The sequence below is a fragment of the Apus apus genome, chromosome 23 (assembly GCF_020740795.1).
Source record: "Apus apus isolate bApuApu2 chromosome 23, bApuApu2.pri.cur, whole genome shotgun sequence".
Taxonomy (NCBI): Eukaryota; Metazoa; Chordata; class Aves; order Apodiformes; family Apodidae; genus Apus; species Apus apus.
In genome coordinates this window covers 2,795,578-2,819,407 of record NC_067304.1, presented here as the reverse complement: position 1 = coordinate 2,819,407, position 23,830 = coordinate 2,795,578, and the positions used below count along the sequence as shown (strand labels likewise).

The following is a 23,830-nucleotide window of genomic DNA, read 5'->3' as shown; positions in this document are numbered from 1 at the left end:
GTACAGTTGCAAAAAAAAAAAAAAAAAAAAAAGTGCAAATATCCCACACTGTCAGTTTTCCGAATAGTTACTGGTTTCATTCACTTTTCTCTAAGCCAGCAATTCATGCTGCCAAAAATGTTACTGTTAATGAGCATGAATGGAGCAAGTCTGCCAATAAATGGCTGAAATTGCTGCTCTCAATGCTTTCCCTTCCCCTGGCAGTGACCAGAGCAGCTCCTTTCAAGATGTAATGAAGATTTGGCATCTATGAACTCCCAAGTTCATGGGCACACTTTGTTTTCCTCCTCTAAGCTGGATCTAATGAGCATTACATGTATCAAAATGTCTTAAATGTGAAGATTTTCCCATTTGAAGATCTCCGATTCCTTTACAGTGGGAGACACTGAGAGCTGCAGGAATTTTGATAGTGTGGTTTAAAAGAGAGAATTTGTTTACAAACCTTGCAGCTTCCATTGTCCCATCATCAGTGGGGTCTGGAACCTCTCTTGAGGATGGAACAGCACATTTTGGTGCATCCAGAATACCTCCTGAAAGGATTCTTCTGTAGAGTCTGGTAGTGGTTTCTTTACCTGTCCAGCAGGATTTCTGCAGCCTTCCCCTGCAGATGATTACAAATAGTTATTTGTTTTTAGCTAGATCATGTTTCATACCACTCCCCAGCTGTGTCCAGTTTCACAGCTTAGCGTCCTTTCACTGCCTTACTGGGTTTTTTTGATACACATCCACATTAAACAGAAGTCATGCCCTGGTTCAGACATGTCCTTGTATTTTGTTTCTGCATTACCACCTGAAAGCAGTTTCCCCATCTAAGCATGCTTAGCCTGGGATGAGGATTTGATCCTTGCTTCGCAAGTGTGAGAAAGCTGCTTTGTGCCTTAGCCTCTCCCCACCTGTAAGCTGATCACTGCCCACAGTAGCCTGTGAGTTTAACAGTGCCAAGTGCTTTTTATTACCTACCTGTTCAGGTTCTGTTTGTTTCATTCTTAGTATCCAATCTCAGGGGACACAATTACAGCAGCTTTCAACAGACCTGCTTCTCTCACCCAAGTCAAGCATGCTGATGTGTTGCCTCTGGAAGTATTTTGTCTGGTTTTCAGCAGTGTCTGAGGTTGTGGGTGCTCACAGGGGGACTGCAAGCACAAACCTTACACTCAGCCTATCCCTGCATCTCCCCAGCACTGGAGCAGCTGCTGGAGCATGCTCTGGACTGTGTTACTTCTTTCTATGGATGCTGAGAAGCAGTGTTGAACTTGGCCACCTTCCTGGGTGTGTTTAAACATGAGGGCCTTGGGTTAAAGGGAGTAACAAGTTTGCAGTGAACATGTCAGCCTGAGATGCTGACAGGTGTGTTATAACCTTGGTCTTTAATAAGCTGTCAGTGTGTACCTTTGGCTCAGGGGAGGAAGGTGACAGCATGACACAGTAAATGTTTGAGTCAGGCTTTTGTGGCAGCAAAAGGCTCTGCAGTGGCAGGGATCAAGGTAAAAAGCAGTAGTAGGCAAACTCAGGGCTGTTTGTGCCCCCCTCCTCTTGCAAGAGCTGTCCCATCAGTAGTGTTAAGGTTACCATCAGTGGCTCTTCACCATCTGTCACACTTTCTCCTAACAAAACCTTCACTTTGGAAGGGCACTTTTCTTCCAGGAAGCCCTGGGTTGACTGACCAGCAGCTACTCTGACCTCTCAGCCAGTTTTGTGCTACACCTCATGCTTCTTTGGTGGCCACGTCAGCTGCCATCCTGGCAGTGTTGCTGTGGTTCCTCTTCCCCTCCCCTCTTTGAGCAATGACTTTGTTCAAGATGTCCTTTGTGCCTTTCACAGAGAAGGAGCCCACACTGCTGGTGCAGGGAGAGGAGAGAATGGCAGCGTGTGACTAACTGAGACTAATCCTGCTTACGTTGACAATAAGGTCTTTCATTCTCTTCCACTTTCTGGACCACTGTACAGAATTAGAATTAGCATTAGCATGGAGGAATGTGTGGAATAAGCCCTGACTTCTTCAGCAGCGGGTGAATTGTTTGCAGGAGGTCTTCAGCTTTGAACTGTGTGACTTGCCTTGCCCCTTCTGCACAGAAGGGTTTGATGGAGACACCCTTCCCAGAGAGGTTTTGCTCACACACACACGCAGAGCCTCTGTGGTCCTGCTGCCCTCTAAACTGGCTCTTCTGGTTTCTTAGGGGACACAGTGGTTTTGATGAAGTCAGAGGTTTTCAGATCTACACCAGAATACACTGTGGTTGAGCTAGTCCTGCTGAAACTGTTTCATCCTTATCATTTAAATCTCAGGCATACAAAGGCTCTGAAGATACCAGGCTGCATGTAAGGGAGGTGAAAACACCAGAAGCTCTTGGGAGGAAAAATTGCAACCAGAGAGAGCAGCAGCTGCTGGCTGCCAAAGGGAGAGGATGACAGGAGCTTGGGAGGGGAGTTAAGTTGCACGTCTGGACCTGCTGATCAAAGAGCAGGCTGGATTGAGAGTCTGGTGTTTAAAGAAGTAGCCACAAAAATAGTTTATTAATGACTTTTTACTTTCCTGCATCAAAAACTTCAAAAATAATTGAGATAATGAAACTTTTGACCACTGATACAGCTCTTCTGGGGGGAGCAGAACTGCTGGCCTGTTGCAGTTTGGCTTTGGTTTTCTTTGGTCTTGTCCTAGGGCAATTTCGGTGGTTTCCACTCTCCTAGTGATTTTCAAGGAACTTTCTGTTTTTCAGGCTTGAATTTGACATACCACAGCAAACAAACACATCCTCAAATGTCAAAGTGTAAAGACATTTGTTTGTTTTTTTTTCCAAAGCAACCAACATGTCCTGGGTTTAAAAATGTCAGAACAAAACAAAAAACAGAGTTTTATGTTTAAAATACCTCTATTAAAAGCTCCTCCTGTCTCAGCAGCTTTGCTGGGGGTTGTTTTTAGAGGCTCCTCTTTCTTCTCTTGTAGGTTTACCAAGAATCTCTCTCCAGACAAAATCAACCTGAGCACCTTGAAAGGGCAGGGGCAGCTGACCAACCTGGAGCTGGATGAGGAGGTGCTGCAGAATGTGCTGGAGCTGCCCACCTGGCTGGCCATCACTCGGGTCTACTGCAACAAGGCATCCATCAGGGTGAGCAGAGGAGGCTCAGACATGGTTGAGGCCTTCTGTTGGTAGCTTCTGGTTGTCACCTGGGCATTCCTGATGAGGGATCACGAGCTAATTCAATCCCCACATCTCAGCCCCTGTGCTCTAGGTGTGTGATGGTGCTGATGGAAGGCTGGGAAGTGGCTGCAACAGGTCTCAACAGATCCTTAGCTGAGGTTTCCACCCCTGAGAGCAGTCAGCAGCAGATGGTAGGGGATTCTGAGGGAAGCACAGAGAAAGTGTGCTGGAATCCTTCTTCCCCTGCAGGTGACTTGTTAAGCCAGCTGTGAAGTCTTTGCATTTCATAACCAGTCATGAATTTCCAGGAATTTACCCACATGCTTTCAGGACCCACTTATTGAACATCCACTGTGTGCTGTGGCCAGGAATTTCACACCTTCACTCCATCTGCTTTTGCTTGTGTCAAGCCTGCAAACACTAATTTTAATTGATAAACTCCTGGTGCTCTTATTGGAAGAAACAGTGAACAATTGTTCCCTATTCATCACCTCCATGTCATTTAGAATTTTACAGACCTCTCTTTGCTCATTCCCTCCCACTTCTCTGCTATTTTGATATCAGAGGAGTTTTCTGTGTCTTCCTTTGTCCCCACTGATGATTTTTTTCAGTGCTGACGAAGTAACACAGCCCTGCAACAGGGACAGGAAGCAAAAAGAAATGAGTGCAGTTCTCTGGAAGCCTAATGATGCTGTGAGGTGTTGTAAAAACAAGTTGAGCTGAAGTCTTAATTGTTGAAAATGCAGTTCATAAGAAGTGTGCAAACAGTGTGTGTGAAGAGCTGCACTCTCTGCATTCAGCCTTTATGCCCACACTTCTTCATTTACATGCATGATCACTGACACTGTGCATGCACTTGCACTTTTGCACACTCAGCTCTTTCACAAATTCTTCCTCCTTGTGCTATTTAGAGCAAAATTACTTTTTTTCCAGTGGATAGGAAATGCCAGATTGTTCAGTCTCAGTTGGTACCAACCACAGTTGCATTACATGGATGGAAAAGTTTTTAGTGTATTGGAGAGACTTGCTAGGAAAGAAATATGGTTCTGCTCTGCCAAGTGACAATAAAAATGAGCTTGTCTTGCTCATCTGATCCGTTCTGTTTTTAGAGTCAGATCTGCTTAATTTAGTAACAAACATTTGTTCTCCCTCCTACAAGAACTGCAGAATAAGTGTCACTGTAAGAGAATTAATCTTCCTGGTTTGTGCATGCTCCTCAAAAGACTTACCTGGCTTCCAGTTACAGCAGCAATTAATTGTAAACTCTTTAAGGACAAGAATGTTCTCCATAAGGGAGTATGAAAAGTCAGCATCTGACCTGCAGAGTATCTGTTACTTGTGATGATACATGAGATCCAGGATTGAAGCTGGATTTATAGGTCTGGTGGCTGGAATGTCTTCTGACTTGTCTGTGTCAGCCTGTCTGACCTGGATATGGCCACACATGATGGGTTGTCACTGGGGTCGTTCCTCAGAGAAGAACTTTGGGCTCAAATGCTTCCCTGCAATTTCTCAAACTTTCCACTGCAAAGATAATGCTTTTAACCTCAACTTTGTTGTTTCAGATCCAGTGGACGAAGCTGAAAACACACCCAATCTGCCTGGTAATGTTTTGCCTCTTGTTCATTCCCTTTCATCCTCACCCTTCGAGAGAAGGTCTGTGAAGGGAAACTGAAGTGCATACTCAAATTTTCCCTTGACCTAAATCCTCCAGGCCCTCAGCACGTAGGGGAAGGGGATTTCTGAGAATAATCCAGTTTGGCAATGACTGACCTCCCACAAGACCCACATTTCACTGCAGGGCAAAGCTGGGCTGAGCTCTCAGTGAAGTCCAGGGCCACCTTGTGCCTGGCTTTTGCTGTTTATGTTCCACTCCACTTCTGGGGATTCAGATTACCCAACCATCCTGGCACTGGTGGTGTGAGAGCTTTAACACATGAGACTCCAGAGCTTGTTTATCCCTGCTCTGGAGTCTCAGAGCTAAGGCTGTTAGGCTGAGCTGGAGTCTTGGTCTTGTATTTACTGCTCCCTTATCTTGTCTTTGCAGTACCTGGATAAAGTGGAGGTGGAGATGCGGACATGTGAGGAGCCTCGGCCACCCAATGGACAGTCCCCCATTGCTCTGGCTGCAGGTCAAAGGTCAGACCCTCAGCCCTCTGGGTCCTTTCTGACATCCCACTGTGGTATGGGTGACCATGGTTCTGGTTGGTTAACCACTGACCTCCCTGCACTTGGGTTTAAGTGTCTCTAACATTGGAGTCTCTCTCTGTAGCCTTACCTCCACCAGGCCTTTTATTGCAACAAGGGATCTTCTCTTTGCAGTGAATATGGCTTTGCTGAAAAGGTGGTGGAGGGGATGTTTATTGTTGTCAATTCCATCACTATCAAGATTCACTCCAAGGCTTTTCATGCATCTTTTGAGCTATGGCAGCTCCAAGGCTACAGTGTCAATCCAAACTGGCAACAGAGCGACCTGCGACTCACCCGCATCACGGACCCCCAGAGAGGAGAGGTAAAGGGTTGTCATGTGCTGCCTGGCATGACATGCACAGGAGGAGGGCACTTGTGCTACCCCATTCCCCTGGGGTAATCAGGCTGGTGTCTGAATTCTCATCCAGTGAAGGCTTGGTGGAACAGGGTGGCTGAGAGCTGACTTGTGTTCAGACCTTTCTCTAAGCTCCTCTGATCTGAGTGAAACTGGAGCAGCTCTGAACACCCTTGTGGTTTGTCTGGTTTTAAGCTCCAAGTGAAAGAGAGGGTTGGATGTTACCTGGGGGCATGATGTCATTTTTGTGCCTGGATCACAGAATAAAAGTGTGTTGGATGATTTTCTGTGGCCTTGTTTCATTCCACATCTAAGCATTTATGTTAATCCTTAAAGTTATAGAAAATCTCAGCATTTTTCTGTTGTTCTCCTTCTGGGCAGGTTTTGACATTCAAAGAGCTCACCTGGCAGACACTTCGGATAGAAGCAGATGCCACTGACAATGGTGACCAGGATCCTGTTACTACTCCTCTGAGACTCATTACCAACCAGGGGAGGATCCAGATCTCCCTGAAGAGAAGGGTGAGAGTTTCCTCCTTACTTTGCAGGAGACTTTTTCACTGCCTGGTGCAGTGATGCTGCATGTTTCCTCCCACGTTCCCAGCAACTGTTCTTTCCCTTCACAACGTTCAGCCCAGGCTGCTGTGTTGCTGTGTTTTCTGTTGGAGGCAGCTGTGTTCTTACCAAATGTCAAAGCAGTTTATTTCCCAGGGGAGGATAACATGTATGGAGCAAGTTTTAAAATTCATTGGAATATCCCAAGGAGAGCTGTCATCTCTTTACTGGGAAATTAGAGCCTTGTAGCCTTATTTTTAGCTGTCAACAGAAATGTGATGATGGAAAATTAAGCTATCTTTTTTTCTTTTATTTTCTTTTTTAAACCAGTGAGCAATTTGCCTCCTAAAGGGGAAGTAGCTTTGACTACTTTCCTTTTCAGAGGAGAGACACTGTGGATGTCCACCAGCTAAGTTAACTTGTCTCTCAGTTGAAGTTCCAGAGCAACATCTCTCATTTCTGCTGCAGCTTCTGTCTGTCATGGAGGATGTATGTATAAAGTTGCAATTCTCCAAGTCCCTGACTCTCCCTTGCTGTTCCAGACCAAAGATTGCAATGTGCTGGCATCCAAGCTGATGTTTCTCCTGGACGACCTGCTCTGGGTGCTGACAGACTCACAGCTGAAAGCAATGATGAAATATGCAGAGTCTCTGAGTGAAGCCATGGAGAAGTCTGCTCAGCAAAGGAAAAGCTTGGCACCAGAGTCTGTACAGGTGAGTGAGTAATAATTTGGATGTTGGTCTGCCAGTAAAAAGGAGAAGACAAGGTGATAGAGGCAGTTTCTGTTTGTGTGGCATCTGGGCCTCCCTCACAGTACTCCCTGAGGATCTGGTGCCTGGTGTCAGGTCAGCATTGCATGGATTGTGGGCTCTTGTTGGGTAGTGAAGTGACCAAAGGAGTGGGATTCATTCCCAGTAAGCATTAGAAAATGTTCACACTTAGTCAAAGGCTGGATTCTATCTGATGGCAGGGAAAAAGTGGTGGTGAGTTTCATGGGCTTTCCAGTTTGGCTGGCACATGGAAAGTTGCAGAAGGTCCCAAAAGGATTTGATTTGGTAACAAGCAATAAATATGTTCTAGAAAGAGTGGAATGACAATCTGCACAGGCCTTGGGGAAGGGCCTCTGGTACAATAAATTAAGCCATAAAAACAAAGTGAGCTGGGATTCTCCAGGGAAAACATTGACATCTAATTTCACTGTTGTTGTTCAGGTTTCTTTTTATCTTCCTAATACTCTGGAAAGGGCTCTTGATGTTTGCAGTTGTTCTTGGGTTTGCATGTAGCTTAGCAGGGCATGAGAACCCTGGAGCAGCTGCTTCTGCCAGTAACCTTGAACTTCCCTAACCACTGGCTTTGTTTTCCAAACACTCTGCTGAGTAATGGTTTGATGAATGTTGCAGAATAAATATGTAGGGAAAAGGACAAAAGATGTTTTTTGAGGCAAGAATGAGGAAAGTGGAATATTGCTCCTGGTGGTGGAAGTTTGATTCCAAGATAAATGAAGAGTAGCTTGATGTAGAGGAGGCAGAACCACACAGACCAAGAGTTTTGTTCATGAGAACATACGAAAGGATCCAAATTTCTGGACTCCCAATTCAATTTCTAGAATATTTTGCTTTCTGTTGGTTCTTACTGAGCTTGTCTCTAATAGATCACACCACCTGCTCCAAGTACCCAGCAGTCCTGGTCTCAGCCCTTTGGAGTCAGCCCAAATGCAAGTAGCATCAGTCAATACTTTGATAAGCATGACATGAAGGAGTCCTCCTACCACCTCCTCATCTCACGCCTGGATCTGCATATCTGTGATGACAGCCACACTCAGGAGACAGGTAACTGAGAGAGCAGCTCCAGGAGGAAAACACTGATCCATTAATCAATTTTCTGCCTTGAAGGACGATTTTCCTCTTGCAAACAAACATCTTGCATGTTACTGTTACATTCAGTTGTACTGGTCCTTGCCTAGGACAGGATTTTGATACAACTTTCTGATACTGTAATACTGGCCACGGTGACAATCAGTCAGTGGTGGCAATCAGAGCAATGTTGTTCTGAATTCTCTTAGAGCAGGGCTTGGGAAGTTGTGGATACCCCATCCCTGGAAGTGTTCAAGAGCAGGTTGGGTGGGGTTTGAAGCAACCTGGTCTAGTGGGACGTGTCTCTGCCCATGCAGAGGTTGGATATAGATGATCTTTAAGCTGCCTTCCAACCCAAACCATTCTGTGCTCATGGTTTTCTCTCTTCTCTTTTCCACAGGCACTTTAAAGCATGGGATGCTGGGAGGTGCCATGCAGCTGACCTTCAGGAGGATGGCTTTTGACTATTATCCTTTCCACAGGGCAGGTAGGGGAGTGTGTGGCCTTCCAGCTTGAGGAGAGGGATAAGAAAGAATTTGAGGAACAGTGATGATGCGTGGCTTCAGGCAGGGCTGGAAGAAAGGCTCCACAAAGGACTTGGGACTTCAGTCCCCATGGGCAGGGTTAATCTGAGTTACCTGTCAATGGGTGACTGACATGTTGCTGGCAGAGCAAGGCCCAAAGAGAAGAATAAGTTACTGTCAGTCATAAAGACATCAACTTGAAACTTTGGATTCCTTTTCAGTTGCTTAAGCTCTGGATCTGGTTCCTACGTGTGCCTGATGGATTCGGAAGGGCTATAGGATGCATGCCAGGAGAAAATCTGTTTGTGGTTAGCTGAAAAATCAAGGAGAAATGACCTTGGCATTCTTCCCAATACTTGAATTTGGAACACTTACTAGTGGGACCAGCTCTGTTAGTTGTGAAAGGCTGCACTTGTTTCACAAGCACTTTGCTGCATATTGTATGTTCAGATCTGATGCCAATAAAGAGGAATCCTGTCCAGATCTGCTTATGTCTGAGGCTTGTGTGTATCCAAGAACCTAATTTTTAATGCCAGGATGTTTGCTTTTGTGCAGGAGATGCCTGCAAGCATTGGGTGAGGTACAGTGAAGCAATGGAAACACGGGGACAGTGGGCGAAGGAGTTGGTCAGTGAATTTCAAAGCAAGATTGAGAAGCTTTATGAAGAAATGGACCCTGCATTTGCCAGGACTCCACTTTCCCCCTTCAAAAAGAAACCAGGTAATGGCAGTTGATAAAACTCCTAACAAAGCTGGTAACAAGATGGTAACAATTTTTCTGCATCCAGCAATAACTCTAGTTGCCTCTTCCCAGTTTAGCCAGCTGATTTGTTGCTGCAGAGAGCCACAGCACATTAAAACCATAAGCAGAATGGTGAGGGAAGGTGGCTGGAATAACACTGCAGCAGGAATGGACAGGCTGCAGTGGTCACTCTCCTAGTTTCTTCATAAGCCTGGCTGAAGAATGTGTTCTTCTGCTAGAGAGCAGGCTCATCTTTCAGAGTGTTCTTCCTTCAGAAGTCCTAATGTTTTTCCCTGCCTTGCCATGCTAATCTGTTTCTAATTTGGGGGCTGTTAATTCTGCTCTCTATGCACATACATGTTGGTAGTGATGGTGAAGTTCACTGCCAAGGAGATGAGTAAAACCCTGCTGGTTCTGCTTTTCCATCCCCACAGATCCTTCATTGAGTACTCATAAAAGTCCCTCAGAGAAAGGCCGTGGACCTCCCACAAGTTTGCCCCGACTCAGGCACCCTCCTTGGAACCGGCTTCGATCCAGCTGTGTGGTGGTTCGAGTGGATGACCTGGATGTCCACCAGGTAGGGATCTGAGCAGTGTCAGGACGTGTTCACATGTAAATTTTTAAAAAGATATTTAATCTGATATGGTTCAACCAAACAATTCAAATCTCGGGTCATTCAAGATAATCAAAGCTCTGCTCAGAGAACCCATATCCCATAATTATGTTGCGCTTAAAGCTTTTAAACCAAGGATGGAGTGTGGGTAGTTTCCTTGCTCAGAGGAAATTGCATTCATAGCCACAGAGTTTCTGTACTCCGTGGTAACATCTGGACTTGCATCAAGCATTAGACAGGCTTGGGGTGAAAGATACCATGCATTTGGGAAGTTAGTGAGGATATGGATCTTTTGACAAGGGAGGAATAAGTCTTCCCTCATGCTTCCTGCCTGAGGACAGAAAGCATCACTTGACTGGATCACCCACGTACCCTGTCACCATTGCAAGAGCATAATCAGTACCAGACTAGAATGGGTTTGCCAACTTGCTGTTAACTTTGAAGAAAGCTAGAACAGATTTTAGTTCTGTGTATTCACATCACCTAATTCTGTTCGTTGTGGCTCTTACTAGCAGTGACAGGAGACAGAGAGAACTAAATTCCCTCAAAGGAGAGGAGCTGGCAATATTAGCAGGTAGAAAAAGGTTTTATTTTTACTTGAAAGCAAAGTATGTTTGATGTGTAAATGAGCTGGATTGAATACAGGAGCCTGCAGGCTGGGACACTTGGTTTTGCCAAATCTGAACTCTGTACAACTGCTTCTTACCCTTGTGTTTTCAGGTTTCTACACCTGGTCAACAAAGTAAGAAACCCTCCATGTTGCTTTCCTGTAGTAGAAAATTCCTCAAACTTCCTCATCAGGTCTCTGCAATCCATGTTGAGTTCACAGAGTATTACTTCCCAGACAATCAGGACTTTCCAGGTAATACACCAAGGTTAGCACCTTCTTTCCTAAGTTTCTGAAAGAATCAGTCAACTGAATTCTTTAGGTGTGAACCCTGTTACAGGTTCTCTGGGTGTCTATATTTGTTTAGTTTTCTGATGTTTGCCTTTCTAATTTTTTTTTTTCCCCCTCTGGGAAAGTGGGATAGAATGATAGGATGGTGAAGGTTGGAAGGGACCTTCAAGATCATCAGGTTCCAACCTCCCTGCTGTGAGCAGGGACACCTCCCACCAGCCCAGGCTGCACAAGCCTCATCCAACCTGACACCTCGAAGGAGGGGGCTTCCACAACCTCCCTGGGCAACCTGTTCCAGTGCCTCCAGGCACTCCAGGGTAGTTTGCCTGGTGCAGAATGTGCATAGCTTCTCCCTTTCATCAGAAGATTTGTCTTGAAGAAGGAGTTGAAGCTCTCTGGGTTGGTGTTGTCAGTGCAGGTTACACACTGAGCTGTAGACCACTTGAAGAGCCTTTACTGCTGTGATTAACCTGTCTCCATTCTGTTTGATTGTAGTTCCATGCCCAAATCTGTATGTACAACTGAATGGCCTGATGCTTACCCTGGACACAGCAAGTGTGCTCTGGATGAACCTCTTCTGCCTGGATCTCTGTCGCAGCTTGGAGCAGTTCAAAGCCATCTACAAGCTGGAGGACTCGGGCAAGCGGGATGAGCACTTTGATGTTCGGCTGGACGGCTTCAAACTGAAGGTACCAGCCCCTTCCTTCTGTTCCCAGTCTTCAATGTTCCCTGTCATGGAAAGAACAGGAGGCCAGGAAATGGTCCAGAATAAGAAAACAAAACTTCTGCCTTTCTCTGACTTCAGTCTACTATTTGTTTTAGTTCTGTTTTAATTTATGGGCATTTAAACAGGTGCTTGAGTTCCAGGCAGGCAGGTCAGTATTTATGAGAACAGTGTCAAGCAGAAATGGTTGATTCAAATAGTGAAAAGTTGTTTTCTGGCCTTTGGAAACCCCTTTGACTCTCATACCATTCCCAGTGGGCCTCCATCTGCTGCACTGACATCCTGGGGTGTTTCCACTGGCCACCCCTGTTAGCAGTTCTGTGAGGAGGAGGCTTAAAGAACTGAAACTATAGTAAGTTCTTGCAGAGAGAGATGAAAGCAGTGGTTTTAAGTTTGTTTGTTTGTTTTTGTTTTGGTTTTTGTTTGGTTTTTTTTTTTTACATAAGCCATGGATGGTAAAAGAGCCTAAAAATCAAATTCCATGTAAATTCCCTCATGTCTCTTTCCTCTTCCCTGATTTGTAAGTTTAATTTTTCAGATAGGGGTAAACTGAGAGTCTAGTCCAACTCCTGGGATTTTAATGGAGACCAAGACTTCTCAGTTGTTCCTGTATCTCACAGCTGACCTTTTGTGTAGATGGCTAGAACAAGCCTCTGTTAATGTCCCTTCTCACTGCTTTGTTTGTACTGTCTGTCTTCTTTGTGTAGCTGAACATCCCTGTGGAGAAGAAAGTCTGTGACCATCCGGATCGTCCGCAGAGCCTCTGCATCTGCATGTCAGAGGTGACTGCCACCAACACCCGCCACGCTCCCTCCTGCACCTGTCAGGACCTCCAGAGCCTCTTCCGTCAGTTTGCCAGCTCGGAATTCTTCCACTCCAGCTACACTAAGTTCCCAAGGTCTCAGGACAATTTCAGTCTCCTCCACACCCTTTTCCTGCGCCATGCCTACGAGGTGGATGACAGGCCTCAGAAGCAGCCAGGCTTTCCCCAGCTGCTACGCAAAACCTCTGCCTCTGAAGATCTGTGGTCTCTGAATTTCACTGAGCTTTCCCTGGGCTTTGAGGGAGCTGAAAGCTCCAAGGGCAGAGCCCTTAGCTTTATTGACCCTTTTCCCCTTTCTATTTGGGCCTGCCTTCCCAAGAGATGGAGGCAAGCTCAGATAGCTAAGCGACAGGAATTGGCTGCCCCTGAGTTGAAAATCAAGCCCTCTGCCAGCTTTAGCCATCACTCCAAGAATGAGAACCTTTCCAGAGAACATGGGTTTTGTCAAAGATCAAAGACTGACCAGGATCTGAAGAACATCTCCAAGGTCCGAGAGACAATGGATGTCTTGGGGGAATCTGACTGTGAAATGGATGGTGGAGTAGATGATAAAGAGCTGGAAGCCTCTGCTGATGTCCATGTCCTTGTGTCCTCCTCTGTTCATGTCAAAGTTCGGCTCAACCACTACCAGTACTTGGTGCTACTCAGGATGAAAGAAGTCCTGCAAGCACTACAGGAGCAGTTGGCCCAAGATACCCAGGAAGTGACAGGGTCTCCTCTAGACCCCATGTCTGCCTGTGTAGGAGTTGTGTTCCACAGTGCTGAGGTGGCCCTACTCATGAATCCTGCACCAGGCTCTGCCTTGGAACCCAGGTCCCTGGACTCGGACACAACAAGCTTGATTGAGTCGGAGCTCTCGCCTTCAGACAGCAAGGAGGGGCTGGTGGCTGAAGAGAAGGGACTGAAATCAGAGACCAGTTCAGAGAAGGGAGTATGCAGCATCTCAGAGGCCCTGGAGGACAGTGGGATTGAAAATACAGGTCCCAGTGTAACCACTGTACCACTGGAGAGACTTCCAAGATCCACAAGTGATGGAGTTTTGAGTACAGCTCCACACAGTAAGAGCATAGAGGAGAAAGGTTTGATAGAGGAAGCCCATGAAGCTGTGGAAGCTCTGGTTGCAGAAAGACCAGCAGAGAGCAGCAGCCATCCTCAGAGCCCTCCTGCCCTCCCTCCTAGCCCAACCTCAGACACACAGCCCTTGGGAAGGGGAAACGCTGCTCTCAATGGGCAGGCAGAGCTCATCCCTTTGAAGAACATCGAGGTGGAGCTGTCTAGTGCACTGCATATCACCAAGGATGCCACAAAGGAAGCTCTGCACGTCACTATGGACCTCACCAAAGAAGCCATGTCTATAACAAAAGATGCTTTGAGCCTGAGCCGGGAGAAGATGACCTCCACCATGCAGAAGATGCTCTCCCTCCCCCCAGCCAAGTGAGTGGGCCATCCTCCTGGGCTGCACAACAGCTGGGAGGCTGCTGGGGAGGGGGGAAATGGAGGCAGACTGCTCCCTTTCTTTCCATATCATTGGGATGGGAGAGAGGTTAGATCTTCATCTCCTGGGGATGGTCTCAGTACACTAGAATCTGACTTGCAAGTGTTCAGGGTCCAATCTGGTGTCTGTGTGAGGTGGAGGCTGAACTGTTTGCCTTGATGGCTGTGGTTTTTTGGCAGGGATTCTGTGCCCAAAGCAGAAGAGGGAGCAGTGACTCCAGGTGGGGGCAGCAGCAGCCGAATGAGGTTCTTCTCCATGAAGAGGACAGCATCCCAGCATTCCTTTGACACCACATCCGTGGATGGGAGTGGCCCTGAGGATGGGCTGTCTGTGGACAGCGATGGCAGCGATGGTTTTGTGATGCTGACAGACTCTGGTAACAACCCCTTGGCTTTATCCTCCTCCCCACTCTTGTTTCCCACTGGTGAACAGTTCTCTGCCAGGGGCAGCCAAGTCGTGCTGCGTGGAATTCCCTGGTGCCACTCCTTTGGGAAGGTTGTCAGCAGTTCACCCACAGTGGCTCCTTCTGCTTTTGTAGGTGCTTTTTCTTTGAGATGAGGAGTATAAACAAGTGGGGAGGGTGACCCCTGCACACAAGGATGTTCTAAAGCATTTGACCTAAGAGCAGGGACTGTAAATGTGTGCAGGGGGGTGGGTGGGGACACAGCATTTGGGAAGGGGTGGCTGGAATAGGGTGCACTGAGCATTTCAGTGTGTGACTTTCATTCCAGCTCTGTATTGCTGAAATTCATCTGAGGAGCTGGAGAGAGTTCCCCAGGGGGTGGTACAGGCTGATAGGCCATGAGATTCAGACAGATGCTGAGATCAGGACTTCTTAAAACCAGAAAAATAAACAGGATCAATTTGTTGTTGTTATTCCTTCTATTTCAGAACCCAGCCTGGACCCTCTTCCCTCAGGGAATCTTCCTCAGGTCCACAGTGACACAGGCAGCAGAGCAAGCCTGATGGCAGAGGACGAGGGCAGAGTGTCTCCTGAAATAAACAGCTCCACTTCCCAGAGTGAAGACCCCAGCCTTCAGCTGGTCAGAGTTCTATTCCTTTTCACTGTAATAGTGCCTTTAAGTGAATCATAGAATCACACAGTGGTTTGTGTTGGAAGGGACCTTCAAGATCATATAGATCCAACCCCCTGCATGGGCAGGGACACCTCCCACCAGCCCAGGCTGCTCCAAGCCCCATCCAACCTGCCCTTCAACACTGCCAGGGATGGGGCAGCCACAGCTTCCCTGGGCAATCTGTTCCAGGGTCTCATCACCCTCACAGCAAAGAATTTCCTCCTCATGTCCAGCCTAAACCTCCCCTCTTCCAGTTTTGATCCATTACCCATTTGTCCTCTCACTCCAAGCCCTTGTCCGAAGTCCCTCCCCAGCTTTCCTGTGGAAAATTGAACCCTGAGGTGGTGTTTGTTTACCTGAATTTGTCACTTGCTGTTCCAGGTGTCTGTCCTTGTGTTGAAGATGAGTGAGGTCAGCTGTGGAATAGAGGCACGAGGGGATGACTTCTCTGTTGCTGTACAAGTGATGAACGTGGTTCCAGAGCAACTGAGCAATGTTGGGATGTGGCAGTACCTGCGTGGCTACCTGGGTATGTCCCTGCCTCTCAAAATCTGCTTCTATAACTGTGCTTTTATAACTGGCTTTTATACCCACCAGCCTCAGGGAGCATTCCGTTTTAACTGGCACTTCAGTGCTAACTTTCAGTGTATTTAGGATTGGATACAACATGTGTGAGGGAGTGTGACTGCTGAGAATCTTTCTGTCCATGTTTGAAATCTGGTTTTTGAAAGATGTTTCCAAAGTGCCCACACAGCCAAGCTCTGTGATGCTTAGTAATCGGTGACTGGGATTTTTCTAATTGCTAGTAAGATGAATGGAATGAATTAAAAGAGTGAATAAAGGTTGCAGGGAAACCCTGAAGTTTTTCCTGCCCTGAGAATAATGCTTCTGGGCTAGGGTACTTCCCCTGAAACTCGAAGGCCGTGCTGCCTGTGGCCACGAGGGGGCAAAGTGGAATGGAAGCTGAGATGAAAGGCTGGTTCCAAGTGTGCTGAGACGGTGAGAGGTGGGTAATGCCTCTGGGGGCTTCAATCACAGAATCCTCACCGTTGGAAAAGACCTCTGAGATCACATGAACGCAGGCTGGTTCATGTTTGTCTCACAGATCTGGCACATGAGTTTTGAACTAAGCATTTTTGAGATGACAACTCCACATTTTTCTTACGTTTGAACAAGAATTTTCTGTGTGACCTGCCCTAGGTGGTCCTGCTTTAACAGGGGGGTTGGACTTGATGTTCTCTAGAGGTCCCTTCCAACCCCAAACATTCTGTGATTCTGTTAAGAGCTCAATGCTGCTGTGGCCCCCAAGGAAATTATTCCACTGCAGTTAAATATGCTTGTATTTTGAAGTGGATGATAGAAGAGCATACAGTATTACGGTTCATTTTTCTTTCTATACACTTATGCCTTCTGAAGACACCCTCTATCCTCCAGTTCTGGTGTTAGTTCCTGGGATGTGGACCCTTAATCATTTGAAATTTGGATTCTTTTCATGTGAAGGGTGATTTCAGGCTGCTGTCATTGTGGACTTGACTCTTGTTCTCCATCTGACCAGTAAAGTGCTTTCCAGGATACCTGCTTTGAGTTGATCTCTTGCCACTGCTGCCACCTTCTGCAATGAGGTCTTTCTGCTTTAGCTCTAGGAGATCCAGGTGCAGAGAAGCCTTCAGCCCCTGAAGCTGGTCAGACCCAGCCAGACGTGTGTTTGCGTCTGGAAGCAGGACCTGGTGCTGCTGTGCACTCCCCCCTGGCTGTGCAGAATGGTTTCCTCCAGATGCTGGTCCACAGTTACACAGCAGACTTCTTCATGTCCTTCCTCACCAACCTTGGCCCTTTTCTCGAGGATGAAATAATTCCAGAGGTGATCCCCATGGAGATAGAAGTTGTGGATGCCAAAATCACGTTGAAGGTGAGTGTGTGGGGAACAAGGGTTTCCCCAGAAGATGGTAGGCTGGGCAGAGCTCACTTGCAAGGTTCTGCTAGGGAAGGGGTGCTGTGGGATTGCTTTGGGCCTGTGTGGAGGTCCTGGTTTCCTGGTACTGTTTCATTCTGCTTCTAAAAACTGTCTTAGGGATGAAGGAGTAGCACAGTGGAATTCTGGAGTGGTCAGATTGTGGAGAAGTGGGAGCCTGACATTCACATTGTCTCCCAGCTTTGTTGGTGACCTATTTTGCAGCCTTAAGGAAAATAATGAAATACCTCATCCTCCAAGGGCTTGTGCAAAATGGGAAATATTTGACCTTTTCTGGAAACATTTTGAGAATTACAGATGAAAAACATTGTGCAAGAGCTGGCTGGTATTCAAGAGGGGGCACTGACAAGTTCTTGATTGGACCTCTTTGGAAGCAATGCTTTGGCTCCACTGACAAGCAGGAACCAGGGCTGCTTCACAGCAGCATGAAAGTCTTCAGACTAAGGGATATTGGCTTTTTTTGCTAAGAAATATTGGCTAGGGTTTTGAATCAGGAATTTGTAGGATGACAAGTGTGAGAGCAGCCTTCAGGGTGATGGTCGTAGGCCTCTCCTCAGCCTTTCTTATGGATATGACAGAACTCTGGGAAGTGCTTCCTACACAGCCTGAGACTCACAGCCTTGATTCTCAAGCCAGGCTCTACCCTGTGATGGGTGACCTTGGTGAGCTCTGGCAGTGCTGCCAGTCAGTAACACTACTCCTCTGAAGGCTGGGGGCAAGGGGAATCCTTTGCAGAGCTGCCAGAGCTGTCACAGCAGTTCATCTCTTTGTTTTTTTTTTCCAGGATGACAGCCCCCAGGTGTACCCCACCTCCCCTGGCCCTGTTCCCATCACCTTGGCAGTGGATCACGTCATTGTGAAGCGCAGAGATGATGGGGTGTTCTACCTGACAGGTCAGCAACACCAGGAAACCTGGTTTGTTCCCCCCTGGCACCTCCCAGGCTGTGCTGGGAGTGCTCTGCTGTGCCTGGTGCTGGAGGAGATCAGAACTGAAATGTGCTGGGTTTTGTTCTGTTCTCTGCACTCACTTCTACCTGAATGGGCAAATCATCTATTTCTATTGCAAGCACCCAGGTCTGCCTGGATTCCTGCCTCTCTAGATCTTGCTGCTTTTGTTGTTTTGTTTTAACAGCAAATTTGATACTTCAGGCAGGGCAGGTTAATACCTAAAACAATGAACTGACAGCCTGAATTTGTGTCTGATGTTTCCTTGAGCTCACAGTCAGGACAGATTGCTGCTTCTTCCCTTGCTTTGGTTTCTCCCTTTTAAAATGGAGAAGAGATTTCTCCCACCCTTGTTTAAAAACAGAAAAGGAATAAAAGAGCTCAAGTTAGTATTTTTGTCCTGAGAACCCTGTTGTACAAACGTCCACACCTGAATGTTTTCTATGCTTCTTTCCAGCCCCCCAAGGGGAGAGCTCATCTAAACTGGAAAAACCTGTGGCAGCTCTTCAGGAGGAGAAGGCCCCAGTGGAGAGTGTCCCAGGCCCAGCAGCAGGACTGCAGGTGAGTCCACCCCTTCCTGGAGGTGTCTGGACAAACTCCCAGCTGGCAGCAGGCTGCAAAGTAAAGTCTTTTGTCTTCAAAAACATTGCAGTTACTGGTAGGTGTGGTGTGTTGCAGATAGGAAGAGCACACAAAAGCAGCCTGTGCCTCCTTGCACAGGCATTCTGAGAAGTTGGGACACCCTGCCCAGCATAAACTCTCTTCTTCCCTCTCAGAAATATCTATTTTTGTATTATTCTTTTTTTTTTCTGATTGTTTCCATCTTCCCATCATGTCCAGTTTCTTCTTAGAAAAATGGGAATTTTGAGGTTCCCACATGGAAAGGGATGTTTTGCCAGAGTAGAGTCAGTTTTACAGTCAGAGTTTCAGGTTCCTTAAAGTTTCTGCTCTTCAGTTTAAACTTTCTTTCCATTTTGATCCATGTATCTGGAATTCTGATGACTGGTTTGTTTTTAAACATGCAGTGCTCTCCATTTTTTCTTGCTGCCAGGTCTGCTTGGTAAACTGATCACTTGCTATGGAAAAATACATATTAAGGGAGCAAAATGGCTAATGGGGCACAGATTGGGACTTGGGATTCTGTTTCTTGGTTGGTGATAAATCAGTTTTCATCTGTGTCTCTTCCATGTAGTGCAGAGAATTTCTCTCCTTCCTGTTCCTTGCATCAACAGCCCTGACTTAAGTAGCTTAACTTCAGTTTATTTTCTGCTGTTGTGGATCATAGTAGGAACAAATGCAAAGGCTAAATTCTTGAATAAAAATATTTCTGAAAGCCCAAGGAAAAACCTGGGCTGTGCCATGAGACTGCAGTGGGATCTCACTGCCAGGGGTTGAGGACAGAATCAATTCTGTTCATGGAGCCAAGAAGCAGGAATTCCAGGACCTGCCTGCTCCAGCTGACATCTTAGTGGTGACAAAACTTCAGAGCTGTATCAGGGCTCCTTATGAAAGAAGAGTGTAGGTCAGAGCCCAGTTTTTTTTGTCCTGCTTTGGTGTACAGTTATCTTCAGCCAGAATCAGCTGGCTACTTGGCAGGAAGAACCAAACCTTGCCCACTGCAAGTCTTGTTCCTGTGCTTAGGAATGTGAAGGGAAGTCTTGGGAGCAGAGAGTCCTCAGCCCTCACTGGCAGCCTGAGGTGACTCTGAGGGCAGGAATGGAAGTCAGCAGGAACCAGTTGGCAAGGATTTCTGCAGCCCCAACTGGGTCATGTTGTCAGTGGTTGTCACACAGTGTAGTTCATCTCAGAAGCTCCTGCTTTGCTTTTCCTCTTGGAACAGATGAGTGTGGTCAGCTCTGCCCTGCTGCTACCTGTGGGAACTCCTGGTTTGTTTCTTCTCTTTGTCTCTTGCAGTTAAAGGAAGTGCCAGAGTTGCAAAAGGAGCTTCAGACCATGAAAATAGCCCTTGCAGAAGCCAACCTGGACAAGGCTCGTCTTCTGCAGGAAGTTAGGAAATACAATCCCCTCTTCCAGCTCTGACAGGGGAGGCTCAGGCTGCAGCTGCCCAGGAGGAGAGGAGACCAGCACCAGCACCAAGGCGGCTACTTTGATTCTGTTGCTGCTAAACAGGTCGACCTCCTGGAGACTGATGGCCTCGAGGAATGGAAACCAACTGTGATTGCAAAATAAAGCTGAGAGGGGGAGGGAGGAAGGATGGTAGTGCTGTCAGCCATCACCTTTCATGGTGACATCTAGAGATGGTCCGTGTCGGAGTTTCTGCTTCTTTCAGCCTTCTTCATTGTGTTCTTGCCCAATCATCATGCCAAGGAGCATAGCAAGAGGAGCACAGTGGCTGCACCATGTCAGGAGAGGCAGAGAACATGTCAGATGGCAGAAAATACTGCTCAGCTCAGGTGGGGAAGTACAAGACTGTCATAGGAAAAACAAACAGGAGGTTGGTGGGTGTGGGAGATGGAGAAGGGGCTTCCACCCATGGAGGAAGGGGGCTACAGCTCATTATTCCCTCAAGAACAGTCAGGATAGTAAAGAAATCCCTTCAGCCTTCTTTTTCACTGGTAATTTGTGGTGTCAAGACAGACTAGTTAGTTTTATTAGATTCAGTCTAGTTCATTCTCACTTAACCCCAGCATGTTTGGCTTTATTGATGCAGAAAAACAAAGGAATTAATTTATTTCATTACAAAGTGCTGTTTAAACTTAATTTCACTGTCAAAAGAGCAGGGGGGAAGGAAGTTGGTGAAGTCATGGAATGAGATGACCTGTGGGTTTTCTTTGGGATAGGTCTTCAAACCATTGTATGCCAGTTTCACCAGTGGCCAGAAGAAAAACAGTACTGGTCATACAAGACAGTAGCTGCTTGTCTTGCTGCACGGTTGTGTGTTTTAATTAGCACTGAGTCTTAAATGTCCTTTTAGCAGGGCTGTTGGTGTGTGGGGCAGGGGAAAGGTGCTGAGCAGCCTCCTGGTGGAGCCTGACAATGTTCACTGGTCCGTGTGGAGATGGAGCAGGAGCTGTTGGGTTGAGCATGGTTTGTGTTCTCACCTTTTCTTGGAGCTGCTTCCCTGAAGAGGAGGGAGTCTCTGTGGTCAGTGACTGACTTGATTTATAAAGAAGCAGCCTCTATGAGTGTGGAAGGGGAGAAAAGAAAAAAAAAAAAAAAAGGAAACCCTGGTATATTAGGAAGTAAACAGTAATTTTAAAATGTCATTTTTGAATGGCAGGAATCAAATCCAGTCCTGAGAGCAAATGGTACCTGGTTTCTTGACCTGGTCTGGGCCATACGAGGTGATGTGCTGAAGCAGGCAGCTGAAAGGGGCAGTGGTGAAGGGAGAAGCTGCTCCAGAGAACTTGCTCCTTGTCCTGATAGAGGGGGGGTCTGATTTGCAGCCCCTCAGTGCTGTGGCTGAGCACCCATTCCCTCCCCTTACACACACAATCCTCACTCTCTGCAGTGTGGCTTTTATCTTAGTTCAGACTTTGATTTGGGTTTTTCCAGATGTGTTTTGTGTTTGTGTAAAGGTCCCACTTTTCATGCACAGGCTTTTTGGTGCCTGCAAGACAGGTAGTGACTGCCACACACTGAGTGCTAGGGAAAGAGACAGATTCTCTGTGGTTTTCCTTTAATAATCAGATGAAAACCTCACTTGGCTATAAAGGTCAGATAACCCTTATTCTGTTTTTTAGCTGAACACCCCAAAACTTTAAGGTATTCTTCTATTTTTGTTCCATTTTTACTCCACTGCAATTAGTTTAGCTAAAGTAAAACATTTTAATCCTTCTCCCTGTGCAAGGAGCAGCCTCTGATTTACCAGCCACGATGAGTTGAGGCCTGGAAACCACACAAAAGCAAGCAAATAACTTGGGAGTTTTTTGTTTTTTCTCCTGTGCTCTTACATACTTGTTCCTTTGCCCAGCTCTGGAGCTGTGGAGCACTTCCCCTTAACAAGCACCCCTGAGATCATTTTAGTTCTTCCTTGGCTCTAGAGGCAACAGGACCTACTGGCAGCCCCAGGCCAGCTGTGGAGGCACTGCTGCCTGTGGTTTGTGGGGAGCCAAGAGGGAATTCCTTGTGGTTGTTAGCTTTCCCTTTGAAAAATGAGGGTATGTAAGAGAGGGATGGTGATTAAAGCAACTGTCACTCTGAAGATCATCACCTGAATTCTGTGTTTGACTCAGTTAAACTGAAGGTAGCTTTGATCTCTTGTTGGAATGAGCTCTGGTGAGCCAGGTGTGAGCAGAGCCCTGGGACTCAGTCCTGTTTGTGCCAGGGGCTGACTGAGCAGGGTCTGCAGATGGATATGGCAGTGGAGCCTGATCCTCCCTCCAGAACCTCTGGAAGCAAAGAGCCACCAACTCATTAAAAGTAATGGCCTGTGGCAGAAGTGGGGGAGCTGAGCTCTGGGGGAGCTGAGCTGCAGGAGGCTTCACACTCCCCCTTAGCCTGGGCTGGCTCCAGGATGTTTGGATGCTGCCTCCTCCAAGGGAGAGGGTTCCTCCTCCACCTCCTCCTCCTCCCTGTTAAGACAGCCCAGCTGTTTTCTCTGGGGCACATTCAGAGACCCAGGCCCTGCTGGCTGCAGCCGGTGGTGCTGCCTGTGCTGGGGAAGGCCCCGGAGCAGAGCCTGCCAGGCCTGTTCCCAAGAGGAGAATGCACTTTGAATTCTTTAAGCATCAGCAGGCATTTCCTTCACCAGTCCTGCCTCGTGCATCGAAGAGTTCAGAGTCAAAGCAGGGTTCTGAAATGTGAGTTAACCTTCCAAAGTAAGAAAGATTCTTGCTGTGAGCAGCTCTCAGAGCAAGGAGGTAACAAGGCCCCTGCCTATCTAGACCTGCTGTGAAACAAACTCCTCACTCCAAGCTGCACAGAGCCCACCCAGGCAGAAGCTGAACTTTGTTTAGTCAAACCTTTGTGCTTCTGTGCTTGCTCCCTCTTCCCCTGTGAAGCAAGAAACATTAGAGTGCTTGGTGGGATGCAATGGTTTTCTTACTTTTTAGTCACTAATTGCTTGAAAATGGAAGGTTTCTTTTCTTCTCTTTCAAATTTTGGTGACTTTTTGTTGGAGTAGGTGTCCAGCTTCATCTCCAGCCAGCTTGGGAAGTGAGGAGGGTGCAGGTATTTTTAGTGGATGTGGTGCCTCCTTGCTGTGTCACACAACCCCTTCCCCTCCCTCCCTCCCAGGGCTGCAGACTGGACAGAACTGGGGCCAAGTCGTTTACAGCAAATTTCTTGCTCCAGCAACTCCAGTCAACTGGTTTTGTTCAAGAATTAAAGCACTTCCATTGTTTTAAGCACCAGTGAAAAGTACTGTACATCAACACCCACATCTTTTCTGCAGGGCACAGGTGTGAGAGGATAAACTCCTCTCTCTCCATGAATGGTGAGCAGCAAAGTTTACTTTTTAGAGCCTTTTATTTAAGGACTCAGTCTCTGTTGTGATGAGAGCCAACTTCAACCTTGGTGTGACCCCAGCAGTGCCCCTGGGAAGGGCACAGGGCCTCAGCACCTCTTGCATTTCATCAGGAGCAGTGTGTTCACAGGGGACTTCTGATGTACAGGGGGGTCATGTGCAAATCTGAACTTGAACTTGAGTTTTAGGCAGTATTGGAACTCTGTTGCAGTATATTTCCACTCATGCATTTATTGGTTCTATGAACCATGCAAAGAAATTAAACTTGTTAACCTCCATCCAGGCTCCTGCTTTATCCTTCATCTTCCTCATTGCCCTGTTTTCCAGACAGCTCCATAAAACTGGGAAGAAAACAACTCTGGGAAGAAGACCTGAGGGATGATTTCAGCTTCCAGTCTGTTCCCTTTGCTACTGGAACAGTCCCTGCCCCAGGCAAGGTGAAGCTCCAAGAACATGTTGGGGTTGGTTGAGACAGATCACGTTGAATCACACCAACAC

At 47.0% G+C, this 23,830-nt stretch overlaps 1 protein-coding gene across 1 annotated transcript in view; it reads left to right on the top strand.

The window, feature by feature from the left end:
• Nucleotides 1–23,610, top strand: part of BLTP3A (bridge-like lipid transfer protein family member 3A) — a 34,543-nt gene extending 10,933 nt beyond the window's left edge. Inside the window, exons 2-21 of the mRNA XM_051639147.1 lie at nt 2,945–3,107; nt 4,706–4,744; nt 5,188–5,279; nt 5,463–5,652; nt 6,067–6,207; nt 6,783–6,953; nt 7,892–8,069; nt 8,494–8,580; nt 9,173–9,337; nt 9,793–9,935; nt 10,692–10,833; nt 11,365–11,558; nt 12,301–13,850; nt 14,091–14,287; nt 14,803–14,954; nt 15,369–15,516; nt 16,625–16,896; nt 17,744–17,852; nt 18,362–18,465; nt 19,819–23,610. Coding sequence (XP_051495107.1) covers nt 2,945–3,107; nt 4,706–4,744; nt 5,188–5,279; nt 5,463–5,652; nt 6,067–6,207; nt 6,783–6,953; nt 7,892–8,069; nt 8,494–8,580; nt 9,173–9,337; nt 9,793–9,935; nt 10,692–10,833; nt 11,365–11,558; nt 12,301–13,850; nt 14,091–14,287; nt 14,803–14,954; nt 15,369–15,516; nt 16,625–16,896; nt 17,744–17,852; nt 18,362–18,465; nt 19,819–19,944 — 4,363 coding nt within the window. The 3' untranslated portion in view covers nt 19,945–23,610. The remainder of the gene's footprint in view (nt 1–2,944; nt 3,108–4,705; nt 4,745–5,187; nt 5,280–5,462; nt 5,653–6,066; nt 6,208–6,782; nt 6,954–7,891; nt 8,070–8,493; nt 8,581–9,172; nt 9,338–9,792; nt 9,936–10,691; nt 10,834–11,364; nt 11,559–12,300; nt 13,851–14,090; nt 14,288–14,802; nt 14,955–15,368; nt 15,517–16,624; nt 16,897–17,743; nt 17,853–18,361; nt 18,466–19,818) is intronic.
• The last annotated feature ends 220 nt before the right edge of the window (nt 23,611–23,830 follow it).